The 25053-nt window shown below is 38.0% G+C and overlaps 1 protein-coding gene across 2 annotated transcripts in view; it reads left to right on the top strand.

The window, feature by feature from the left end:
• STMN2 (stathmin 2) overlaps window positions 1-21713 on the top strand; it is a 70056-nt gene extending 48343 nt beyond the window's left edge. For both annotated transcript variants that reach the window (XM_020976211.2, XM_020976212.2), the window contains exons 4-5: window positions 7346-7537; window positions 20347-21713. In XM_020976211.2, coding sequence (XP_020831870.1) covers window positions 7346-7537; window positions 20347-20406 — 252 coding nt within the window. In that variant the 3' untranslated portion in view covers window positions 20407-21713. The remainder of the gene's footprint in view (window positions 1-7345; window positions 7538-20346) is intronic.
• Window positions 21714-25053: the final 3340 nt, after the last annotated feature.

The raw sequence follows: 25053 nt of genomic DNA, 5'->3' as shown, positions 1-25053 counted from the left end.
ACTATCATGCCCTCAAATAGATATCATTAAAGAGAACTCAACCCAGATTAGTTTATTTATCATCTCTAACTTCTTTACTGGGAAGAGAGATTTATTCTTGGTTACTTTAAAATATATACAAATATATATATACATATATATATATATGTATGCATATACACATATACACACATATATGTATACATAAATATGTGTGTGTATTTCTGTATGTCCATGTACACACATATAATTAAATTTAGCCCTTAATCACTATTCTTGACCAATTCTCTTTTTATACCATGTGCCCTTTCCAATAATAACTATAATCTAAATATAATAAATAAAGGACCCTTACTGATATGTAGTTTTATCATTGCAAAGCACTTTGAAATGGGCCTTCTTTAACACAGCCTCATGACAGTTCTCTAAGGCAGACAAGGAAGATATTATTTATCCCCATTTTATATATGGGAAAACTGAGGTGTGAGAGACCGTAATCCTAATCTCCTCATTCCTATATTCAATACTCTTTACATTAAACTTCCCCTCAGATAAATAGATAGATAGATAGATAGATAGATAGATAGATAGATAGATAGATAGATAAATAGATAAAGATGAGTATATATTATATATATACATATATATATATACACACATATACACACACACACACACACACACACATATATATATATATATATACACATACATATACATATGTACAAAGTGGCTTTGGGGGTGGTAATATCCTACCTAGCATCATTAAACATTCAGAAAGTATTTCACTTTGTAAAGAGGATGTCACATGAGCTGTGGAATCGTAGAATCTTGATTTGCATAGTTACATAATAAGACAGCAACACAGTGATTCTCTTTTAGCCTTTCAGCACAATCAACTTTTTGTTTACTCTTTCTGGAGGGGTCATTCCAAAGGTCTTTGAATTGTCTATAAATTTTTAAAACACCACAGAATTCATATAGCAGAGTTTCTCTTCTATAATTATATCTCGACATTTCTTAACAAGGCACTGTTAGATTAAATTAAATATGTCTATTCTTTTTTTTAGTGTAATTGGGTTAAGAGTACGACTTTTTATTGTTAAAAGTTAAACCATTAATTATGTTTTAAGTAGCCTAACTCATTCACCAAGATGTAAAAATAAGACACAGGGAAATTTACTTTTGGATAGACAATGCTTCATAGCAAGTAATATATCCATAAATGATAGAAATTAGACAAGAAAATGAAACAACAGAAGATAAAATAAATTGAGAAAAGAAAAGCAAGCTGGCAATAACTAAAACACAGATCTTCATATTCCTTCTAACTCATTATGTAAAGTGTAATTGAGTTTTAGATAACACTTAACTCAAATTTATCTTCCATTTTATTTTTGCAGTAATTAAACCTCTATAACCAGTACCATAACTAATGACAGTAAACGACTTTGGAACATATCAGAAGTGCTACTAAAATGTACACTAACTCTTCTCTGTGTCTCATGATTTTCTTTCCTACATACACCAGAGAAGAAATTATACCTGCAATATGGAGTCCAGTGTGGGATTTATATAAAGAAAAAACATTCTACAATAAGTCACATCTCTTTCTTTAAGAGATAGTGTAAAGAAGATCTTTGTCTTCCAGAATGTTATGGTTAACATTTATTTTCTATAAATATTCACCTCCTGACATTGGCATTACATCAGTGAACCATTATCTTGCCCTATTCTTCCATCCTGGCGACCTTCCATTTTAGATCGATGCCATTCTGATATGCTCCAAGGCTGAAGAATTTTTCTCTAAATGAGCTCCTTTTAACAACCCTCAGCAAATTGTGTCTCTGGATTAAGTCTAAATCATCCAAGTCATCAGGTATTTCCCATTTGCAAATAGGCCCTCAGATGCTTATCTCAGAGCTTTAAGTTAGACCATTTTGCCTCCCCTAAAATAGATGCTCCTCTAGGTAAAATGAATTTTGATTCTACATCCCCATGTGCAATCATGTCTCATTTCAGCTCCACATTTAAAGGTGACAGAGGTACCAAAATTTAAAACCATTTCCCCATGAGACAGAGGCTGGAGGACTGAATCCGAAGGATAACAGAGACAAATTCTCCAGCAACTAATGCCAGAAAACAATAGATGAGACTGCACAACCCCTGGGCTGCTGTTGGAACAAAGAAAGATTTGAGATGATAATACCTTTTGCTTCCTGCAGAGTTATCAGGGAGGTACTCAAGATTGGTGAAGATATGGAGAAGGTCTAGGTCGGAATCTTCCTTTAGAACAGGGATTCTTAACCTTGGTCCATGAATTTGTTTTCTGAATATTTTCAATAATTGTATTTCATTGTAATTGGTTTCCTTTATAACCTTTTGATTTCATTTTATGCATTTCAAAGTGTTACTCTGAAAAGGGGTTCATGACCTTCATCAGACTGGACCACAATAGGAAAAAAAGGTTAAGAACCTCTGGTTTAAGAGCAAAGAGCTAGTGAACAAAACTCCTAATAAGGTATCATAATATTGAGAAAGGCTGAAGGTTTTTTGGCCCCCTAAAAATACCTCCCATTCTACCCTTCACTGCAGATAACGGAGTCCTGGCATACATTAGACAGTGAACATAAAGGTGGATTTAGACTCTTTCTGGTATGTAAGAAAGGTAATATGAGTAATGCAGATTCATAAACAGTGCCCAGAGAAGGGTGACCTACTTTTCCTGGCCTTTGTTGTTGGCAAGTGAGAATACACTCACAGTCACATTCTTCACTAACTTCCATTCTACCCTGTTAGCTAGAGCTGAATAAATGTGTCTAGAAAACTTTGGAGCCTAGGGATACATAATCTGATTTAGCTCTGAATGACTCTAAAAGTACCAACACCATTAATAAAGCTAAACTCTAAACTCTGGCCAGTGCACAGAATTTCCATTGATTGTAGTGGGAACTGTACATTCATGCTCAAAGATTCAATTTGGCCCCACAAGGCTAGAAATCTGAAAATATATCCTACCACCAACCTGCCTTATTAAATTCCTATCCATTTTTCTTCTCATGCTCATTTTCCTAGTGTACTTTTGTCACTATTTGACTTTTTTGAATGTGAAAATTATCATCACAAATATAAAAATAAAATAAAATTAATTTTAGTATTAACATTGAAAAATACCAGAAAAATCAGAATGGTTTTGAACGTCAAAGTTCCAAGCCAAATAGCTGTGGCCTCATACACTGGAATATATGCATATAAATACACATATACATACATATACATACATGGATATATATGTGCATATATATATTTATTGCTCACAATATTTCAATATAATTGGTTTCCCTTGTAATCCTGTGTATTTTATTTGATGTACATAAAAACATTATTCTGAGTAGAGTCCATAAATTTCACCATTCTACCAAAGGAAGCCTGACCATGACCTCTCCACCCCCCCCCACACACACACACGAAAAGTTACATATTCCTGCTATGTGACTGGCACTGTGCTAAATGCTCAAGATACAAAGAAAGGCAAAAGATATTTCCTGCTCTCAAGGAGCTCACAGTCTAATGGAGGAGACAACATCCAAATAACTATGTACAAACAAGATATATACAGGATAAATTGAATATAATCAACAGAGGAAAGACACTAGTGTTAAGGGGTCTCAGGAAAGTCTTCCTATAGAAGGTGGTATTTTAGCTGGGACTTGAAGGAAGCCAGAAGGCAGAGAAAAAAGGGAGAGAATCCCAGGCATGGGGGATAGTGGAAATGCAGAGTTGACAGGAATATCTTGTGGAGGGAATAGCAAGGAGGCCAGTGTGTCGAATCAAAGAGTATGTGGGGAAGGTGTAATATGGAAGAATACTGGAAAGGTTGGGGGAAGGGAGAGCAGTTTATGAAGAGCTTTGAACACAAAATAAAGATTTTAATGTTTGATCCTGGAGGAGCTAGTGAGCCACTGGTGAGTGACTATGGTCAGACCTGAGCTTTAGGAAGATCACTTGGACAGCCAAGTGAAGGATGAACTGGAGCATGAAGAGACTTGTGACAAGAAGACCAACCAGAAAGCTATTGCAAGAGTCCAGGAGAGAGGTGATGAGGCTTTCACCAGGGGGTGGCAAAATTTCAGTTTGGATCCTGGTTCTGTCACCTCTTACTGCCTGTATAACTCTGGACAAATCACTTTACCACTCTGAACCTCAGTTTCTTCATTTTAAAATGAGGGAGTTCACTATATGACCGCTAAGGTCCTGTCCAATTCTAAACCTGTAATCTTTGTTTCCATTTAACCTTCAATATGCTATTAGTCTCTCTCTAGAGGTGAACTCTTTTCATCTTAAAATATGACTGGAATGCTTTGACACAAATGATTTCACTATTTCGATGGTGTTTTGGTATCAAATGATCTGTTTAGACAACTATCTGAAGTCTGAAAAATTGTCACTGGTTTGTTTTTCTCCCAGTTAGAGTGTTCTCCATTAGGGTTTTCAACAACACGCACTGCTTAACTTAAAAGGCCAAAAAGTGTCCAAATTAAAATCTAATATTGTTAATCACTGCCATTTACAAGGATTCCTTTTGAAGTCTCAACCTGGAGCATAATCCAAGCCTAATAGATTGCCCAGAAAACAAGATGTTAGTCTAATATTAAAGATAGGTGTCAGACTCACGTATGACTTTTCCCTCACTTTGATCTAGTGAATTTGTTGACAAAAATGTGGCTAATTACTTCCGTAAATTTCCCTACATATTTTTTACACTGTCACATCTTATTTCTTTTTTTACTACAATCTTGAGATCATTACATAGGAAAAAAATACCAATGAGTCATCCTTCTGGGTGAATAATCTACACATTGGATATAATTTATGTCTTTTCAAAGCTCACTAACTCCTTCTTACCAGCAGGAAAAGAATTCATTATGTGAGAGGTCATCCTTTAAAGATCTTTCTAAGTGTGTCCAGATGACACCCAAGGAATCAGGAAATATCTGCCTTCCGCATCTAAAAAAAAATCTGCGGTTACAGAGTCCACATATTATGATCTATTTTTTTTCTTTATATCCAGTGCCCAGCACAATGCCTGGCACATAGTAGGTGCTTAATAAATGCTTGTTGATTGATTGATTCTGCTATCTCATTATGATAGGCTCCTTTTAAAACTTTCATAGAACCCAGGAGTTCTCTTTCTTCTGTCCCCTGACTGCTCCTTCAATACACCAGGAAGTATTTACTGAGTAGGCTCAGCATTGTGGACAGATAGGTATATAAGAAGTGGTCCTTGGCCTGTAGGGGACACAAGACTAACACACATAAATGGTATCTAGTTGTGTCAGATGTGACTCTAATCCAAGAAGACTGATTCTGTAATCTACCATGTGAAAACCAATTCCATTAACTACCAAACTATGAGACTCAGACAATAAGAGTTATACGAGTTCATACAAGTTCATATTGCATTCAGGGGGTGGAGGGAAGGGCAGTTGTTGAGGGGAAAGAAAAGCAAACAAGTATTTATTTATTTATTAAGCACCTACTGTGTGCCAGGTACCACACCAAACACTTCACAAATATAATCTCATTTTTTTCTTCACAACAACCCTGTGAGGTAGGTGCTAATATTATTCCCATTTTACACTTGAGGAAACCAAGGCACATGGTGGTTAAATAATTTGCCCATGGATACACAAGTATGTGGGGCTAGGTTTGAACTCAGGTCTTCCTGATTCCAAGGCCAGGGCTCGAGCCACTGCCCTGCCTAGTTCCTCATACCTGATCTCAGAACTTCAAGGTGAGACTTTATGTGGGCTTCAGAGAATGGGTTGGCTTTGGCTCAACAGGGAGAGGAGTGGAGGTGAGACAGTTCTTGGTGAAGAAAACAACAGAAGTATATCTTTGAGCTGGTGTATGTGCCTGAGTGGAATGGCTGTTCTCTGATATTGTCCTAGACCTTCTCCCATTGGCTGCTCATTCCTAGAATGGGCTCCATCCTCCATAAGCCCATCTCGGCCTATGAAAATCCTTCTCTTCCATCAAGGCCTAGCTCAAGTGCCACCTATATCAAGAGCACTTCCCAACCAAATGTTATTCTTTTCTCTAGGAATCTCCCAGACCTCTGTTGGAGGTTTCCTATGTTCCCAATCACTTTCTGCTTTGTAAAACTTTTTTTTTAACATTTTCAATAGAGAAGGAGTCTGTGTGTACTGAGGAGTCATCAGAAAAGAGAAGAGGTTGGATTTAGATGGCCTTAGGAGGCTGGGTAGGATTGAGACAGAGAGGAAAGAGGAAGGCAGATGCTGATTCTGAACATTTCCTCAGTCCTATCACCAGCAATTAGTTCTGAAAGCCCAAGGGCCAAGATTAGGTCATTTTTCATCTTTGTAGACCTAGAACCTAATACCTTGCATGTAGTAGGTTTTTAATGTTTGTGGAATTAAATTGAGGAAAGTGTGCTGGATTTGGAAATCAGAGGACCTGGATTTGTGTCCCAAGTATGCCATTCACTAGCTCTGTGACCTTGAGCAAGTCATTTCCCTTTCTGAGTCCATTTTCTCATCTTTAAAAGAAGAGGTTCATATTAAATATCTCTAAAGTCTCTTCCAGATGTAAATCTATGATCCTATGATCCTCTGTGGATTATTGAATTGAAGTGACCTTATCCCACTGACACATCCCTTGGACCACACAATCCTAGGAAGAGGTAGCCTGGGTGGAGATTCTACTCCAAGCACTCACCTCCTCCAGGACAATGAGTCTCTGGGAAATGGGGGGGGACCTCAAAAGATCCAAGAGAGACAATAGGAGAGCTCTTGCCTATGCGTGCAGAAATAGGCATTGTACCATCCTGAACTCAAAGTGGAACACTAGGCTCATAAAAAATGGAGGGGCTATAAAAGAAGACTGTCAGCTTAGCTATTCCCATTGGTGAGATGTGAAAGGCTCCCACACAGCAAGGCGTTAAGCTGGCCAAAGAACAATGAAGCAGGAAACCGGGCCGGAACTCTCCCCAGCCCTCAGCCATTCTTCTTTGACCCAAATGGAATGTTGGCATCCAATGATTAATTAAAGCACTTTCTGTTGTCTAAATGCTTGACAGCAATGTCTAAAACCTAGTCAGCATAATTTAAATGCTGCTTCTTTTAAGATAGCTTGCCCAAAGCAAAAATCCACAGCTGAAAACGTTCTTTCTCCAGTTAACCGTGTGCTAGCAAAAGCTCTGAGCAATACCTCACTGAACAACGTTGATGAAGGAGGAGAGGGGTATTATTTCTCGTAAAGCTCTCTCCACCCCAAGTCAATAGCCCATTCTTCTGACAGGTTTGCATTTGGATGATTGTCAGCGGGATGTGTTTTTCTCTCTCAGTCCCAGGAGGCCCAGGTGCTGAAACAATTGGCAGAAAAGCGAGAGCACGAGAGAGAAGTCCTTCAGAAGGCTTTGGAAGAGAACAACAACTTCAGCAAAATGGCAGAGGAAAAGCTGATCCTGAAAATGGAACAGATTAAAGAGAACCGTGAAGCTAATTTAGCTGCTCTTATTGAACGCCTTCAAGAAAAGGTAAGTGGGGCATTATTCTGGCAAGAGATAGGAAGCTCAAAACTCCAGCTGCTGACCTCCAAGAAGAGAAATCTTCTGCACTCCGAAGCAAGTGAGGTGGCAGGCCTAAAGAATTAGAATAAACTCTGCCTCTCTTTTCTGTTTTTCCTGATGGGTCCTCATAGAGGAAATTCTTGTGTGCTTTTGCTGCTGGGAGATGTTTGTGTGGCCATGGAATACAGAAATTGAAGGACCACACCATTACCATCCCTAAATCAAATTGGGGAGAATAGGGGAGGGGAAAATGAAGAGATTCGTTAACATATGTAGAAACAAGAGTAAAAATTCAGCTGATGAAAGCATTTAAATTTACCTTTACCATGCCTCTCTGAGGCCCTGTTGCATGGTAGGTAGAGAGTTGGTCTCAAAGCCAAGAAGACCTGGTTAAGTCCTACCTCTAACATATACTGGTTGGTTAACCATGAGCAAATCATTTAACCTCTTAGTGATCTAGGCAGTTCTCTAAGGTAAAAAAGGTTCAGAAAGGGTGCCAATCTTCATTGATAGAGGAAGTTTCTTCCTTTGAAATTACTTACAGCATGAAAATCACAGGTCCAGTCCCTATCTCTGTCCTATGCCTAGGTATTAAAAAAAAAAAAAGATAAATTTAGTATTTAGCAGAATGCACCTTTCTAACAGCTCTGGGGCCACCAAGCAATAAGACAGAAGAGTAGAGTTCTTTCTCTCCTCTGCCAACTAGGTTGCTAGGCAACCTTGAGCCAGCCACTTTCCTTTCATTTTGTTATCAGTTCAGTGGTGGGAAGCTTTGGATGAGAGGTCAGGAAACCTCAAGGCTCATTCTAATAGAGCTTCAGCAGCATGAAACAGAGTAGTCATCCAGAAGGAACATGCCATTCCTTCTACTCCTCCATTTCCCTTTTGGGATCTTAAAAACAACAACAACAAAAAGCAACCAGGGGTTATTTTATGTGTAATATTCAGTTTTCTGCCAGAAGGAAATGTTTGCAACTGCAATGGTAATTGGGTAAGCTTTTCTTTATTCCAAGTGTCACCAAGCTATCCTGCAATAAATGAGGACTGTATTTATATTAGTGACAGCTTGGGAACGGTAGTATTTGTAAAACTATATGTGAGCATGTATGCGCTCACATACATACACACACACACACACACACACACACACACACACATATCCCTTTCTCATTCCATTTACAAAATAATTTATCCTCTTCTGCCTACGTTTTTTCATCTGTACTTCCAAACGGTAATGAGATTCTACAGGCAAATTGCCTTGTCTTACATACTGCAAATCTTTTCCCATTCCCCTATATGCAAAGCTCACAGCCTAATGTTTCCAAACCAACTGACTTCCCACCTTAATATCCCTCCACACTCTTACCAGATTTCCTTCCATTTCTTCTTTAATAGCCCCTAATCACACATCACTCTGCCTTCTGGAATAGACTCCTGGTTGTGGACCTATGTGCTAGACTGAGCTGTTCCTATTTTATGGCTTTGTCTCACAACACAGGCCTTCAGATATTCTCAGCTAATGTAACTTCCTTTAGGCAGGAATATTTATGCACTAATGATCTTTCTGAAGCAACTTCACCATGGCTATCTAGCATCAGGTCTCCTCTGAACAAAGGCCAAACTTGAGCCTTAGACAAATACGCGTAAGCAAATAAAACAGAATTTCTGGAGACACATGGATTATCCATGATGATATTTATACCAGAGGCCAAAGGCAAAGATTCTGTTAGGGGTGAGGGAGGAGGAGACCTCTTTTCAAGATTTAAAAAACAAAAAGTATTGTTAGTTATTTCCATGCTTACAGTTTAAACCTCATTCTTGATACTATCTCCCTGAAAATAAGTTCATTGTGAGCTCATTGTAAATGTTCACCTTACACTGTAATTATATTTCATAAAGAGTAACTGGAAGACTTTACATCTGCCAACAAGACTTTTCCTGTGATGGAAATAATTATCATGGCTTAACCAGCCTAGTGCTTATGGCCATGCCTGTTATAAATCTGAAATAGCAGGGTTTTGTGCAAGGATTAATGGTTTAGCCCAAATGGGCTAGAGCAGCAGCTATAGCCACACTAGCATTCCATAGCCCAGCATGCAGCAGCCATATCTAACAGGATATTTGCTCCTTGTCCAGGGCACCTGGGAATGATGGAATTTCCCCTTTTTCAGTTTTTAGCAACTATCTCATAAATTTCTGTCTCATTAATTTTAGATGCCCTGTTAATGTTAGGTGGCATTGTGGATGGAGTACCAGACCGGGATTCAGGAAGACTCATCTTCCTGAGTTCAAATCTGGCTTCAGACATTTAGTAGGTGTGTGACCCTGGGCAAGTCACTTAACCCTGTCTGCCTTAGTTTCCTCATCTGTAAAACGAGCTGGAGGAGGAAATGGAAAACCGCTCTAGTATCTTTGCCAAGAAAATCCCAAATGGGGTCATAAAGAGCCAGATATGACTGAAAATGACTGAACAACAAAAATTCAACTGATTTTTTTTCTAATTAGCACTCTGTACCTTTTCCTCCTTGAATACATAATGTATGAAAAAGGTAAACACTTTCGGGGAGTTTGGGGCCCTGATTTACAATGTTTTTCTTAGTATTTGACAATTTTTTAACTATTCTAAATGCCTCACTCCATAAGAATGAATTCATTACTGTCATGCTCCTGAAATTAAAAATGAAAAATATAACAGCTGACATTTATATAGTGCTTTAGAGTTCGCAGAGAGCTTTTCATGCAGTATCTCATTTGAGCCCCCCACAGCAATCCTGTGAATAAGAACTAAAGATATTATTATCCCCATTTTGCAGATGTGGAAAATGAAGGTCAGAGTAGTTAAGTGACTTGCCTAAAATCTCTCAACTAATAAATGTCAGAGGAAGAATTAAACTCCATATCTTCCTAACAAAAGTCAGATCCTGAGCCCTATCCACTATGCCATGCTGACTAAAAGAGAAGGGAAAAAGAAAGCAAGAGTGTTAACAGGAATAATATGAATCATAACAGCCAGGGTGACACCTATTCTATTAAAAGTGGCTATATCCTAACTCTTCACCGAAATGCTGACAGTTAATTAGCATAATTGATAATAGTATTTAATAATAATAGCAAGCATGTATGTAGACCTTTAAGTTTATAAAGCTGTCTAAACACATTAATTTATTTAATCTTCACAACAATCCTGTGGGGTAGCTGCTATAATTGTCCCTGCTTTACAAATGAGGGAACTAAAGCTTAGAAAAGTCAAGTGACTTGTCCAAAGTCACACAGCCACTAAGTGTATGAAGCAGAATTTGAACTCAGCTCTTCCTGACTGCAGGTCTAGTGTTCTAATATTTAAAAGCATTTATTGAGAGTAGATTACATGCCTAGCACATTGGAGTGGAAGAAGAATGCAAAAGAAGTATTAGATAACCTCTTGCCAAAAGGAGTTTACAATCTGTTTCATGTGTACATGTTTTGTCTCCCTCACTAATTAGAGAAGGCAGCATGGAATAGTGGGTAGAAAGGTGGCTTGGAATGAAGATCTGGGTTCAAGGTCTGTCTCTGGCACATACTGCTTTGGTGACTATGGGCAAGTCACTTACTCTCTAAGAAATGTTCAAAGACTATGAATTGCTGAGGAGATGTTAATTGGCATTGGCAGATGGAGTTTCCTCCCAGAGAGTTTCATATATAAGTGAAATCATAGGTCCAATCAAGAGAAAAACTCAGTATTAATTAAATACTAATTTGTGCAGAACAATTAGATAAAATATGTCATATGTAATAGGTGCTAACTCCAATACAGCATAAAAGGAGTTATGATGACCCCACCTAAGATCACTCTAGCCGCTACAAGATGGACCCAAATCTAGCACAATAAGAGAGTGACAGTTTCTTGTAACCCCCATCAGATCCAGAGACTGGACATGAAATACCACATCAGTGCCATGTGAGATGGTTTTTAAGGTTCCAACATGGTACAATGGCCATGGTTCAAATCCCCTCTCTGATACTAATTTCATCTACAGTCTTCAACAAATCAATTATTTCTTCAACAACAAAATGAGAGGTTGGAATAGATCAGAGGTGTGAAGAGGTGTCAGCTTATGTCCCACAAACAGTGGAGTGTCCAGCCAGAACCAGATTTAAATGTAACTGGGAAATCTTTAACAAAATAGATTACAAATACAGGATGACATAGATAATGTTAATTTATGGTTTTCTAAATCAATATGCAACCTGCAATGATTTGTTTCTATTTGAATTTGACATCACTGGACTAGATGACATCCAAGGTCATTTCAAGCCCTACATCTACAAGTCCTGGCTTGATTTTTTTTTCTCCAGGGTGATACCTGATATAGTGCACTAGATATGGCTGGGTATTCCATTCATATTGTTGACTGACAGAAATCCAGAAGTCTCTCAGAACCCCAACTAAAGTAGCATGTATCTATCAAATAACGCCCCTTCAGCAGATGAGCATTCTTTCTTTGGTAGCCACAAATTATACTCTAAAATCCATTAGTTTTGTAGTCATTTCTTTTTCTGCTTCAAAAGGAAAATGTGACACACCATTTTACTTCATCTCTCTAGTCATACCATTCATTAAAATGCAGAAGAGGATCAGATTTGGAGGATGGTAGATGAGAAGCACAGATTTATGAGGCTATAACACAAAGCTTCCTTCTTTATGCTGATTTCTTTGTATCACTAACTAGGAATCCTGAAGAATGGGGTTCATAAACTGAGTTAGAAGAAAACATAGTTCACCCCTACCCAAATCCTATTTACATCCTGAGTCTTTGCTTGAAGATTTGCTATGATAAATAACTCACTGTGTACCAAAGAATCCCATTACACTTTTATAAAGCAGAAATTTTAAAGTTTTTTCCCTTATGATAAGCCAAAATCTCTTCCTCTGTAATTTTTACCCATTGATCCTATTTCTGTGGCTAATAACAAGTTTAATCCCCTTTCCCATGATAACCCATTAAATGTTTGACAGTCATCCTGTCCCTACCAAACTCTTCTCTTTTTGAGCCCAAACATCAATGTATTATAATCATAACATGTTCTTTATCTACTTTACTAGTCTTGTAACCTTCTCAAAAAAAGAAAATGAGATCAGAGTTGCATGATTTGCTGTTGATAAACCCATTGACTTTAAGCAATTACCCCCCTCCTTTTCTAAATGCTTATAAAGCATCCTTTTAATAATTTATTCTAAAAATTTTACAGATATCAAGTCAAACTCTCAAGCCTATATTTTGAAGGATTTCTTCGCTCAGCATTTATTTGTAACACCTACTATATGTTAGTCACTGAGGAATTAAAAACAAAAACAAAAGCCTGCCCTCAAATAGCTTACATTTATCAAAGGTTACAATATGTATGCAGGAAATACAAAATACACACACAGATGTTACAAAGTAATTTCCACAAGGATGACTCCAGCAACTAGTAAGGTTTCTAGGCCACTAGAACTTCATGAGCAAGGGGAATGACATAATCAAACTCTAAGATGGCAAGGGTCACAAATCCCCATAGTTTCCATCATCTTTGTTTTACCAGTTAGTTCTTCCTTATTAATAAGAATAAGGTCCAAAATAGAAGTTCCTCTCATCACTTCCTTCTTTTTCTGAAAGATGAAATTATCAGCAGGGTAAAGAAAGAATTTATTGGCTGCTCTAAATTTAGCACAAAGAAAGAACTTCAAAGAGTTGCTCAGATAGATGAAGTCACCTGTCATAACTTTCTACTCTCGGCAATGCGAATGAATCTATGATATCTCCAGGAAGGTGGTGGGTGGGGGAGAGGGTGAAGTGGACCCCTGTACAGGCTGCCCCTGAATTTCTCCTTCAAAAATGGGTGTTAGTGTGTGACCCTGGGCAAGTCAGTTCATCTCTATTTGCCTCAGTTTCCTCAACTATAAAATGAGGATAATAATGGCATCTAACTCAGGATTATTGTAAGGATCAAATGAAATATTTGGGTTTTTTAAGTGTCACATTGTAGGTGACAATATACAATATACAAATGCTTTTTCACTTCTGTTCCCTTTTAGTGGTTGGTATTAGACATGTGGTTCATGGGTTGAAGTTACTTGTTTCAGTGGACCTAGATCAAATTTCTTACCATTTCCTCAGCAATATAGTGAGGAATAGAATTCAGTATGACCCCCCCCTTCAAAAAAAAAGAAGAAGAAGAAGAATGGTGGCTAGATGGCACAGTGGATAGAGTATTGGACTTGGAGTCAGGAACACCTAAGTTCAAATTCAACCTCAGACACTTACTTGGCTGTGTGACCCTGGGAAAGTCATTTAAACTGACTGCCTCAGTTTCTTCATCTATAAAAATGAGGAAAATAATAGCTCCTACCTTCTAGATTGTTATGAAGATAAAATAAGGTATTTGTAAAGCACTTTGCCAACCTTAAAAAGCTATGTAAATGCTAGCTGCTAGTGTTATTGTTGTGGTTATGAAGAATGGAGGCCTTGTTGAACATACTATTTAGTGCGCAGACAAGGTTGAGGGTCTTGTTGCTCCTCCTGAGTTCATCAAGTCTAAGGGCTGCCAGGATGACCCATCTCTGATTTCTGAGGCGAGCAACAGTCTCACCTTCAGTAGTGAGAGGAACAAGGAATCCTGGCAGCTTTAATATAAGCTCTGAGCAGGTTCATCAAGGCTCCTTCCTCCTGTTCATAGCCAAAGGACTTTCAATCTAAGTAATCACATTTAGGTGTCCCATGGAAATGTTCAAAAATAAATGTTTGTATAAATTAAATGCAAAATAAAACAAACTATTTACTTGTGATTGTTCGTTACACCTCTAATCATGTAGCCAATTCTAAATGGAGAACATTATAGCTGTTGTTACGATGGTAATGGCATCATATACTATGATATAGTAGCAATAATAAAACTAAATATTTTCTGTGAAAGAATAAAATTCAGCCATGTTTTCCCCCAAGAGACAGCTTTGAGCACCATCCAGTTACCTCAATTTTCTAGTTATAATCATATATCCACAGTTAATAACAAAAACAACAATAATAGCTTAATTTGAATAGTACTTTACATGCATTATCTCCTCTGAGCCTCACAACAATCCTGTGAAGTAAAAAGTGTCAGTATTATCACAGCAGTGATAAGAAAACTAAAGCTGAGAGAAGTGGCTTACTCAATGTCATAGCAATTAATTGAGAGCAAAGCTGGGACTCAAGTCCAGGCATCCTGATTCCAGGGGCTGGGCTCTATTCAAAGCAAGAAAACGATGGTACTTTACTGTAGTAATAGCTAGATTTTCTCCAAGCTTGAATAAAAAAGTCAAATCAGCAAGGATTTATTAAGCACCCGTTATGTGGCAGGCATTGTGCTAAGTGTTAAAGATACAAAGAAAGGCAAAACAAACAATTAAAGAAAAAAACCCACCACCGTGAAGTTGTAGCCTACATTCGTTGTGTATAACCTGGCCTTTTCCTCCCCTTGTCGTTTTTATTTCAAAATCTGCCCCATCATTAACTGATGAAACTTCTCAAAAACAGATAGCAATGGTATCCAATATCTAAAAGGGACTGCGGTAGGAATTAGAACTGTGACTTTATTGGTATAAGGAATTCCTGGGTGAAAAAACTCCCAGTACTGTTACAGGTCAGCACCATCTCTGACACGTATGGTCTTAAAGAGCTGCCAAGGGCACTGAGAGCTTGAGTAATTGGCCCAGAGTCACACTACCAATGTGTCAGAGGCAGCTCACGACCGCTGTTCCTCCTGATTTTGTGGCCAGCTCACTATTTCTTAGTGCCCCTCTCCAATATCCCATGTTGCCTTTATGAGCAATCCAAGCTCTATAGTGTTCTTGCATGGTTTTTTTTCTATTTCTTCATTATCCCAAAGTAAAAAGCCTGAGAAAGCAAATTAGCATGATAACTTTCATTTCTGTGGCTGTAGGTAAGTAATAAAGTGAATAATAATGGCTCACAGTCATGCAGTGTTTTAAGCTTTGCAAAGTGTTTTATACTCATTATTCCTGATAGAATTTAGTTCATGACCATTCATGTTACAATCTAGTGTCATCTTCACAATATGTGGACTTGGCAGAGCAGTCCATAATCCTTTATGTATAGCTCTGTTGTTCCAGCATACAATCAATAGCATGGAGAACCTTGCAGGTGGATTTTCCAAGGATTTCTGGTGACAGAAAACCTATTGAGTTGAAATAGAATCGTGGAATGTTAAGAGCTGAAAATCACTTTAAAGGTCATTAAATTCAGCCTCATCATTTTACAAATGAATTAACTGAGACTAGGAGGGGGTTTGTGACATGTTTAAGGTCACACTCATTGGTGTTTGACCCAAAACCAAAATCCTGTTGTTGTTGTTTTTTTACTTTTAAGCCCAATGCCTTTTCTGTTATATTAAGCATTCTTATCAATACAAAAGTTCAATGCAATTCTAGATTCCAGATCTTTTGTTATATCTTTGAGTACAGATTGTGTAAAGGATGACCAAAACTAGCTGTATTGGACCACCCTCTTTCATTCCATTGATGATGGGGAATGAATGTGAAAAGATATCATTAACTATGACTTTGATGAGTTTTTTTTTCTGGTCATCAAACTTCCTTAATAATTGATCAACAGACATTTATTAAATGCCTACTCTATATGTGTGTGTATGTGGGTGGGTGGGTGGGTGTGAGAGAGAGGTGCAAGGTATACAAAGACAAAGAATGAAACAATTCCTACTGTCATGAAGCTTAGGGACTTATGGGACTACTCATCAATCAAATACTTTAATAGAATCAAAGATTAATAGAAAAGATAATGCTGCTCTGTAACTCCCTGCTGGCTGCATAGAATGGGGTAGAGAGAGAAGTTCTGTTCCACTTGAGCTAATAATTTCAATAGTACAGAAATGATAAGTCTGGTCAGGAATTCACCACCAAAGGAACCATGAAGTATCTGGAGAAAAAGAAAACAATTCTCTAGAAACTTAGATGTACTTATTTATAGTCTGACCTTTTCCTGCTGAGTTTCTAGCTCACAGACCATATGTGTTAATCCCCATGGCAAATAAGAGTTTTCTTTCTTCAGCTAGTTTACAGCTTTGTAGGGGGGACAAAAATTGTCTGAATCACTCAAGCTGCTTTCTTAGTAGACTAATTATAGGTACCTTTCAGATACTATTTCTTTCTGAGAGCTGGGTCCACAAATGGCATAGCTGCCTCCAGGGGAAAAAAAATGGTACTTTACTGTAGTAATATGGATCCACTAGCTAAACTTTCTCCAGGCTTGAAGAACAAGTCAAATCAGCAAGCATTTATTAAGCACCCATTATGTGCCTGGCCCTGGCTAAGTGCTGAGGATACAAAAAAAGGCTAAAAAAAAAAAACAGCAGCCAAAAAAACAGCCCTTGCCCTCAAGTTCACAGTCTAATGTAGGAGACAACATGCAAATAACTATGGACAAATAAGTTATACATAGGATAAATTAGAGACGGTCAAGGAAAATAGGTAATTATGCTCAAATCATGTCAAATATGTTTTCCTTTTTACAAAAATACAACAAAGAATAATAATTAGTCACTAAGCACTAACACTTAGGTTGATATTTAAGTATAACAATTTAGAGCAATATTGTTAAATATCCAGATGCCTAGATGCAATTTTGTGGTTACCCCTTCAGTCAAAAGCATTACTAATCGCTATGAAGCTGAATATAAACTAAATGTAGGATTTCTTTTAAACAGTAGGCAATATGATTTCTGAGCTAAAATCATTACCATTGTTGTCATCTTAAAGTTGGGGTACTCAAACAAAAAATTAATAAAGGGGTCCCTTTGTTAATTGTAAAATAAATAGATCTCAACTTTCCATCCCAGTCCTTCCCCCTCAAAGTGATGTATATATACAAACTGTTCCTGTCACATTGTTTCACAAGAATTTTTCATCTCTTTAAGATGATGGCAATATGTACGTGTATATTTATAATACATACATACATACCTGTGCGTATATGTCAACATCATTTTCCATTATATTTATATAGTTTTAAAAGCTCCATGGCATATGTTTTCTCATTGACCCTCACAAGAGCCCTGCAATGTAAATAAAGAAGATGTTCTTATCCTCATTTTACAAATGAGGAAAATGAGAGAGGAAAAATCTATGTTCTAGTTGTGTCTGTGCTGCTAATGATTTATGACCTGGGCAAATCACTTAATTGGCCCTTAATGCAATCATCTTCAAAAGGAGAGGATGAACTGGATGAGCTCTAAGGCCTTTTCCAAGCTCAAAAATTCAATTATTTGTCCCAAATCATGTGACTAAAACACTCATAGAAGCAAAATTAAAACTCAGATCCTCCGTGTCCTCCTCTAGGGTTCCATTCAGTAGATCATACCTTGTCTTAAGGTGCAAGCTACCCTGATTAATAATAAATACCTTCCTTTTTCCTTTCCTCTTTCCTTCCTTCCTCTCTACCTCTCTCTTCCCTTTCTTTCTTTTTTTTCTTCTTTCTTGCTTGCTTGCTTTCTCCTTGGTTTCTTTGTCTTACCAGGCTGGAAATGCAGTGGCCCCTCACAGGCCTGATCCCACCACTGCCCATGATAAGAGCTTTGACCTGTTCTGTTTCCAGCCTGAGTCTTGCTGCCTCTCCTTAGGCAGCACCTCGTTGCTGCTAGATCAGTGCAGACACACCTGACTGACAGCTCAGAACACCTGAATTCAAGCAATTTTCCCCCCCAGCCTCAGCCTCACTGATTACAGCAGAGATTACAGCAATGTGCCACCCTGTCCAGCTTATGGTAGTTTCTTAAAGAGATTGTCCCCACCCTCTACTCCCAAAATGTTATATGCTTTAGTTTCACTTTCTTGATATATGATTCTACATTTTCATTCAGCATCCATTTATTAAAATTCTTATTACAAGCAGTGAACAATTATAGGCATTGCAGATATATAAACAAAATGGAATACAGTTCTTGACCTCAAGAAGTTTAGGCTTCAATAAGGCAAAACATGTACAAAAAAAAACTTTAAGAGAATATGATGTGTCTAGGAGAGGTTCCCTAGAAAAAGATGACAGATTTTAGGAAGGAGTGTTTACTTCCAGCTTAGGCAGTGTTGAAAAGGGAGAAAAAATAAGGGGAGACATCATGAATTTTAAAGAAAGGGAAGTATTTCAACAGATAGCTGTGGATAAAGCCATTCCAGGTGTAGGGGATGGCAATCAAAAGGCACAGAGATTGGAGAAGTAGAACAAGATAGAGGAACATTGTCCATAATGCATATGATTAAACAGCTGGCTCTAATATGGAGGTTGTTTCTATATCCTAGTAAATAGATCATTAAAGTGACAGTGCTTTCTTTATGTGGCTACAAAAATGCAATTAAATGAAAAATCTGATATAACAGATGATTTCACAAGTGTCCATCCACATAAAAATAAATCTACAAAAACACATTATTGTCATTGTTATTGATGACAGAATCATGAGACTTAGAACTAGAAGGACCTTAAAGATCATTCAGTGTCACCCTCTCATTTTTAGAAGGGGAAACTGAGGCCCAATGAGGTTAAATAAACAACTTGTGCAAGGGTCACATAAGAAGAAATAGCAATTCACTCAGATAGTAATAGTTACAGCACACGCATATGCAAATGGCATAAGACATAAATTTGACAGGTTTCTCAAAAGGTTGTATTGATTGGAGGAGGAGAGAAGGGAGTAACAGTTTTCTAACAAAGGGTTTATTTCTCAGCTTCTTTCTGTACTTAATCCATAAAACATATTCAGTATATAATTCCTAAGTCTCATCAGATCACAAGAATATAGTATCATAAATTTAGAGCTGAAAGACACCTTGGATGTTATCTAGTCCAAGTCTTCCACTTAATAGATAAGGAATCTGAGGCTTAGAGAGATGAAGGGACTTACCCAAAGACAGAGGAGTTTTAAGTGGCAGAATCAGAATTTGAACTGGGTTCCTTTGATTCCAAATCCAGTGTTCTTTCTAAGAGAGAGCTTGCTTACTATGAGATTTCATTAGACCCAGATTTTCATTTCTTCTTAAATTGGCTAGATAAAGGGGACAGCTACAGGTATTAAAAGAGTAGTATGTTATTTCCATATTTCCAAATAATTAAAATTTAAAATGGAACAGAAGAGTACTTGATGATTCCTCCTGAGGTCAAATAATATAATCTTGTAGCATTATAGGATCAAAGCACCGGAGAAAACCTCAGAGAATATCTATTCATAGAGTCATAGAACTGGAGGAATATGTATGGAGCTCTAGACCAAGGGTTCTTATCTTTGGTATCTCATAGACCCCTGTGGCAGGCTGGTGAAGCCTATGGCCCCCCCTCTTAGAATAACATTTTTACATTCATAAAAATAAAATATGTAAGATTACAAATAAGCCATTTATGGTGAAATATAGTTGCCAAAACATATGCATATTTTTAAAAAGCCCATGGATCCCAGGTTAAGAACCCCTGTTCTAGCCACATAATCATGTCCTTAGAGAATTTCTAAGCATAGAATGTTAGTACAGGAAGCAGAAAAATAGAAAGGAACGTCAGAGATCCAACCCACCCTCATTTTACAGTTGATGAAACTAAGCCTCAGAAGATAAAGCAATTTTATCTTCTGATAAACTTAATGACTGGTGGATTGTCAGAGATAGGCATAGAAGCCAGATCTCTTGAATCCCGGGCCAATGCTATTTCTGCTACACCATATTATCTCCTTATGACATTTCTCTCATTGCTGTTTTCCAGGAGAGGCATGCTGCAGAGGTCCGTAGGAACAAGGAGCTCCAGGTGGAACTGTCTGGCTGAAGATAATGGCAGACATAACATATCCCCATCTCTAGTAAACTCCCCTGCCTATATTATAATGGATCACGCGATATCAGTATGGGAAAATGTATGACATGGTTTAAAAAAAAAAAGAACTCATTATAAAAAACAAACAAAAATAAAAACAATGCAGTCTCTTTGCAGAATGATTTGCTTGATGTTTAAAAAACCTTGGATCTTATTTTGTAAATACTTACATTTTTGTTAAAAAATACAAGTATTGCATTATGCAAGTTATTTCATAATCTTACATGTCCTGTAACAGGCTTTTGATGTTGTCTCTTTCCACTCAATTGAATTTGCTAGGTCTGTTCTTTCGAAAGCTCCCCACATCCAACTCCATTCCCAGCACTTTTCATTCCAACAAATAATGAGGTCAGTAGTAGGTTATGGTGCTAGAGACCAATCATGCCTAATTGCCTAGAATGCTTCGTAATCTCTGAGCTTTGTTAAGACAATAACTAGATCACAGGTATTGTGACTCCACCTGGAAACCATCCAAAAAAACAGCTTTGACATTTGTACGCTCATAATCTATTTAACAGCCTAGAGACAACAGAATAATTCTAAGACAGACAAATTGATAATATTCGCACTCATTTCTGCTTCCATTGGATTATGGGCAACAAATGTGACTTCAAATTTAGAAAAGGGATGGATGGATGGAAAGATAGCTGAGATTGATCTGAGTAGAAGCAAAAAGCTGAATGCTATAAAGTGCTGAACATGGCAAGGCCTAAATGGTACAAATACAGCCATAAAACACTCTTCATAAAAGTGGGCTTAATTCTCTAGTTTAAGTTCTTTTGATGGAATGAATTAATTAATGTGTCAGGTGGCTTATTTGTGGATGCCATGATGTTCATTTTTATGCTATTACATATAGTACAAGTACATGATGCTACTGAATATTTTTCAACTTGGAACCTGTGAGCTGGTTGTTGCATTTAAGACATATACACACTTACATAGACACTCCTACACACTGCTGACTTCCATTCAAAGCTGGCCTTTCCACCAGTGTTAGGGGACCCTGCCTCATTAAAAAGACTTCTCTAACCATGAGGGCTGTAACAGTTAGAGGGCTAGAAAGGCACTCGCTGCCACTACGGGACTCACAAAACACACCCACTCAAAGATATTCGCAGTTTTGAAGTTGTTTCCCCCAACCCCACCTCTCGAAGGTTGCTGCCTGCATATTCTCCTCTTCATTAGTGCTATTTTCCTGTATGTCATTGTGAGCAAGCTGTGATTAATAAAGAATTGGGGTTCTGTGAACTGAAAAAGGTCTGGTCTGTTCTCTTGCTGCTTCAGTTGTGTGATAGTCAAATATTGGGGGCCATCTCCAGTGCTCCTGATCTATATCTGGCCACTAGACCCAGATGGCTCTGGAGGAGAGAGCGAGGGGGGTGACTTTGCACAGCCCTCCCTCACTTAAATCAATTCACTTGCAGGTCCTGGCATTGTCTTCCTGATGCCACGGTCCTCTTGGACAACAATCAAATACTGCATTTCAAAAGGGCAGCCAAGGAGGAAATGGAAGCCCCATTGACTGAGTCACATTCCAGCCCAGCAGGAAGCATGTCAGTGATAATGTCTCTCCTAAATGCCCCCTTATCAGGAAACCTTGATTCATCCATCCAAAATAGTAAAGGCCTGAATAAGACCCACCAAGACTCAGACTTGTGGCTCTGAAAAATATCATCCCTTTCCAGGTCTCACATGAGAATCCCACTAACCATGTTAACCAATCAACAAGAACTTATTAAGCACTTTCTAATGATAGCTAGTATTTATATAGCAATTTAAGGTTTAGAGAATACCTATATTATGTCATTTGATCTTCACAACAACTCTGTGGGGTAGGTGCTATTATTATCCCCGTTTTATAGATGAGAAACTGAAGCTAAGAGGGGTTAAGTGAGTTGCCCAAAGTCACATGGCAGAGTCTGAAATTAGGTCTTCCTGTCTCAAAGCCCAGCACTCCATTCATTATGCTACCGGGCTATCTCCACTTGCCAGACACTGTACTATATGTACTAAATGTTCAAATACAGAGAATGAAAATCTTTCTAAATTGGATGCCACAATACCAGACTTCTCAGGCCTTCCCATAAGTTCTTATGCCTGCATATCAACACTACTATGACCCTGTAGAGTATTGCCTTACCTACATCCTTGTAACAGACATATAGATGACCCCAGAAGAATTCTGGTTAATCACAGATAGGGCTTTTAAGAGCCACCAAAGTAAATGCAGAGCCCTAAACAATAATAAATCCATAAATTCCCTCAAACTCCAGAAACCCTTCTCTCTCCCCAAAGCCTCCCCATTTTCAGCCTTCATAATTACATGACCCCTAGCGCCATCATCATCAACATTAATTAGTTTATGAAGAATTAAAGATTTTTGAAAGAAAGATCTTAAATGTAGATATTCAGGGGTTATACTGAATGCTTCAGCAACATATATTAAAAGGATGAAATTCTTCAACTTCAAAATACCCCAGATTTCATCATTGTAGGTACTCCCTTCCCATCTTCATCTCTGTAAATTTAAATAGAAAAAAAGAATCACCACTGAGTGGCCAGTCTTCTGGGACCACACTTACAGCTTTTCCAGGATAGATAGCACATGGAAAAGTGTGCTCATGCCCAAAGCCATAGGGGGCAGGGGCATCAGAAAAGAAAAGGAACAGAAGAAGAAAGGCACAGCATAGAAGGAGAGTCCAGATATGCAAGAAGGTTGGAACAATTGTAAGGCATTCTCTTAGTGGCTGTCAATGACCTTTACCAACTCAGTCACACTATGATGGGAAGAAAATGAAAGAACCCAATGGAGAAAAGAATATTCCCTAAATATCATTCATTTGTTTAGTGACCTAAATGTGCAGAAAAATGATTTTTCTTATACTTCACAGTGCTACTTTTACAAGAGTTTCAATCATCAGTCATAGATTTATAGACCCAGAAGGGACATTAGAGATAATCTAGTCCAGAGGTTATTAACCTTTTTGTACCCTGCACTCCTTTGGCAGTCTGACAAAATCTCTGGAACCCATCTCAGAATAATATCTATTACCTACATTCATAATTGAAGGAAAGGCTAAATTTAATTAGAAGCTAGTAAAATAAAGGTACAATTTTTCCCATCTAAATTCATGGACACTATGGTTAAGAATCCCTGATCTCACTCAACCACTGCACTCTCCCATTTTATAAAAGCAGATACTGAGGCCAAGAAAGGGTAAGTGATATGTCCAAAGTCTCAGAAAAGAAAAAATTTTTAAGCAAGAATCTGGTAATAGAACCCAGGTCTTCTGACTGCTAGTCCAATGCTGTTCCTCTATATGATGCTGCCTCCCTTATCCCTCTTTAATTTTTTTTTAATTATCCCTGAATTCCACACGGGTTGGTCAGTAACAGAGAAATCAAATAATTTCCCTAAAAAGGCAATATGAGTCATTACCAGAATCATAGATTGAATGCCTCTTCTAATGACTCATATTACCTCTTTAGGGAAATCATTTTATTTCTTTGTTTAAACAGGGTTAAGGGAGCTGCATCATTTAGAAGAAGAGCATTGGACTGCAATTTGATTCCTATAGTTGATTTCCTATATTTGATGACTTTAGTAAGTACTCAAATGTATGAGATTGGATTAAATGTCTCCCTTAAGTTTCAATAACTATCTTTTAATTCTAAATATAGGAAAAAGAGGTCATATTTTGCCTCATTTTATTAAGCCTTAATCACTGAAAGGGCACTGCCTCAGTCAAACTTAAACCTGTTAAAGACCTCAGCTTAAAAAGGCCAAGGTCCCCCCACTGCATCCAGGGTTATCTCCAGTTGTGCTGATCTATATATGGCCACTGGACCCAGATGGCTCTGGAGGAGAAAGTGAGGCTGGTGACTTTGCACAGCCTTCCCTCACTTAAATCCAATTCACTAGCATGTCATGTCATCACCTACCCGTTGCCATGATCCTTTTCAAGAGTGAAGGAGAAACAGCAAGCAAACAGCGGCAACAATAGAAAGGATGATCATATACTCAGTGACATTACTTAAAAGGTTAGTATAGGAAACTACGAAGATGGCAGCATAAGTCTTCCTGAGTCTAACTCTGAAAGCCTACCACCTCAGAACAACAAGAAACACTCCAAATACATAGCAATTCAAACTTTGTCAGAAAGATCAGATAGGAAACATCATACAACTTGCAGCCTACAGGCCACTTGGGTGCTTGGGGCACACTAAAGGATTTCCTCTACATACAAAGGTGCTTTCCTCTACATTTTTGGGGGGCAGCCTAAAATCCTTTGGTATGCTGGTGGAGGGCCAAAAGAGGATATTTGGTTAGAAGTTGTGTAGGCCTGGTGTAAAACTTTCTGAAACAACTGGAGAAGGATGAGGCAGTTCCCTCACCCAGTCCTCCCTGGGTGACCTCTGTTTTAAGCTCTAACTCTAGTACCTCTCTACTCTTTCAGAAGTGACCCAGCCTGGTCCCCTAACACATCCCTTAAAGAGGAAAGAACAATGAACTCACCCAATCACAGTAAACACTTACCTGGGGGTTCATTACAGGCTGGGAGGAGAGACCCAATAGTATAGAGCCAGTCTCCTATA

This window comes from Phascolarctos cinereus, unplaced genomic scaffold (genome assembly GCF_003287225.1).
Source record: "Phascolarctos cinereus isolate Bilbo 61053 unplaced genomic scaffold, phaCin_HiC Scaffold_4;HRSCAF=312, whole genome shotgun sequence".
NCBI classification, from domain to species: Eukaryota; Metazoa; Chordata; class Mammalia; order Diprotodontia; family Phascolarctidae; genus Phascolarctos; species Phascolarctos cinereus.
This window is presented reverse-complemented; position numbering and strand designations above follow the sequence as displayed.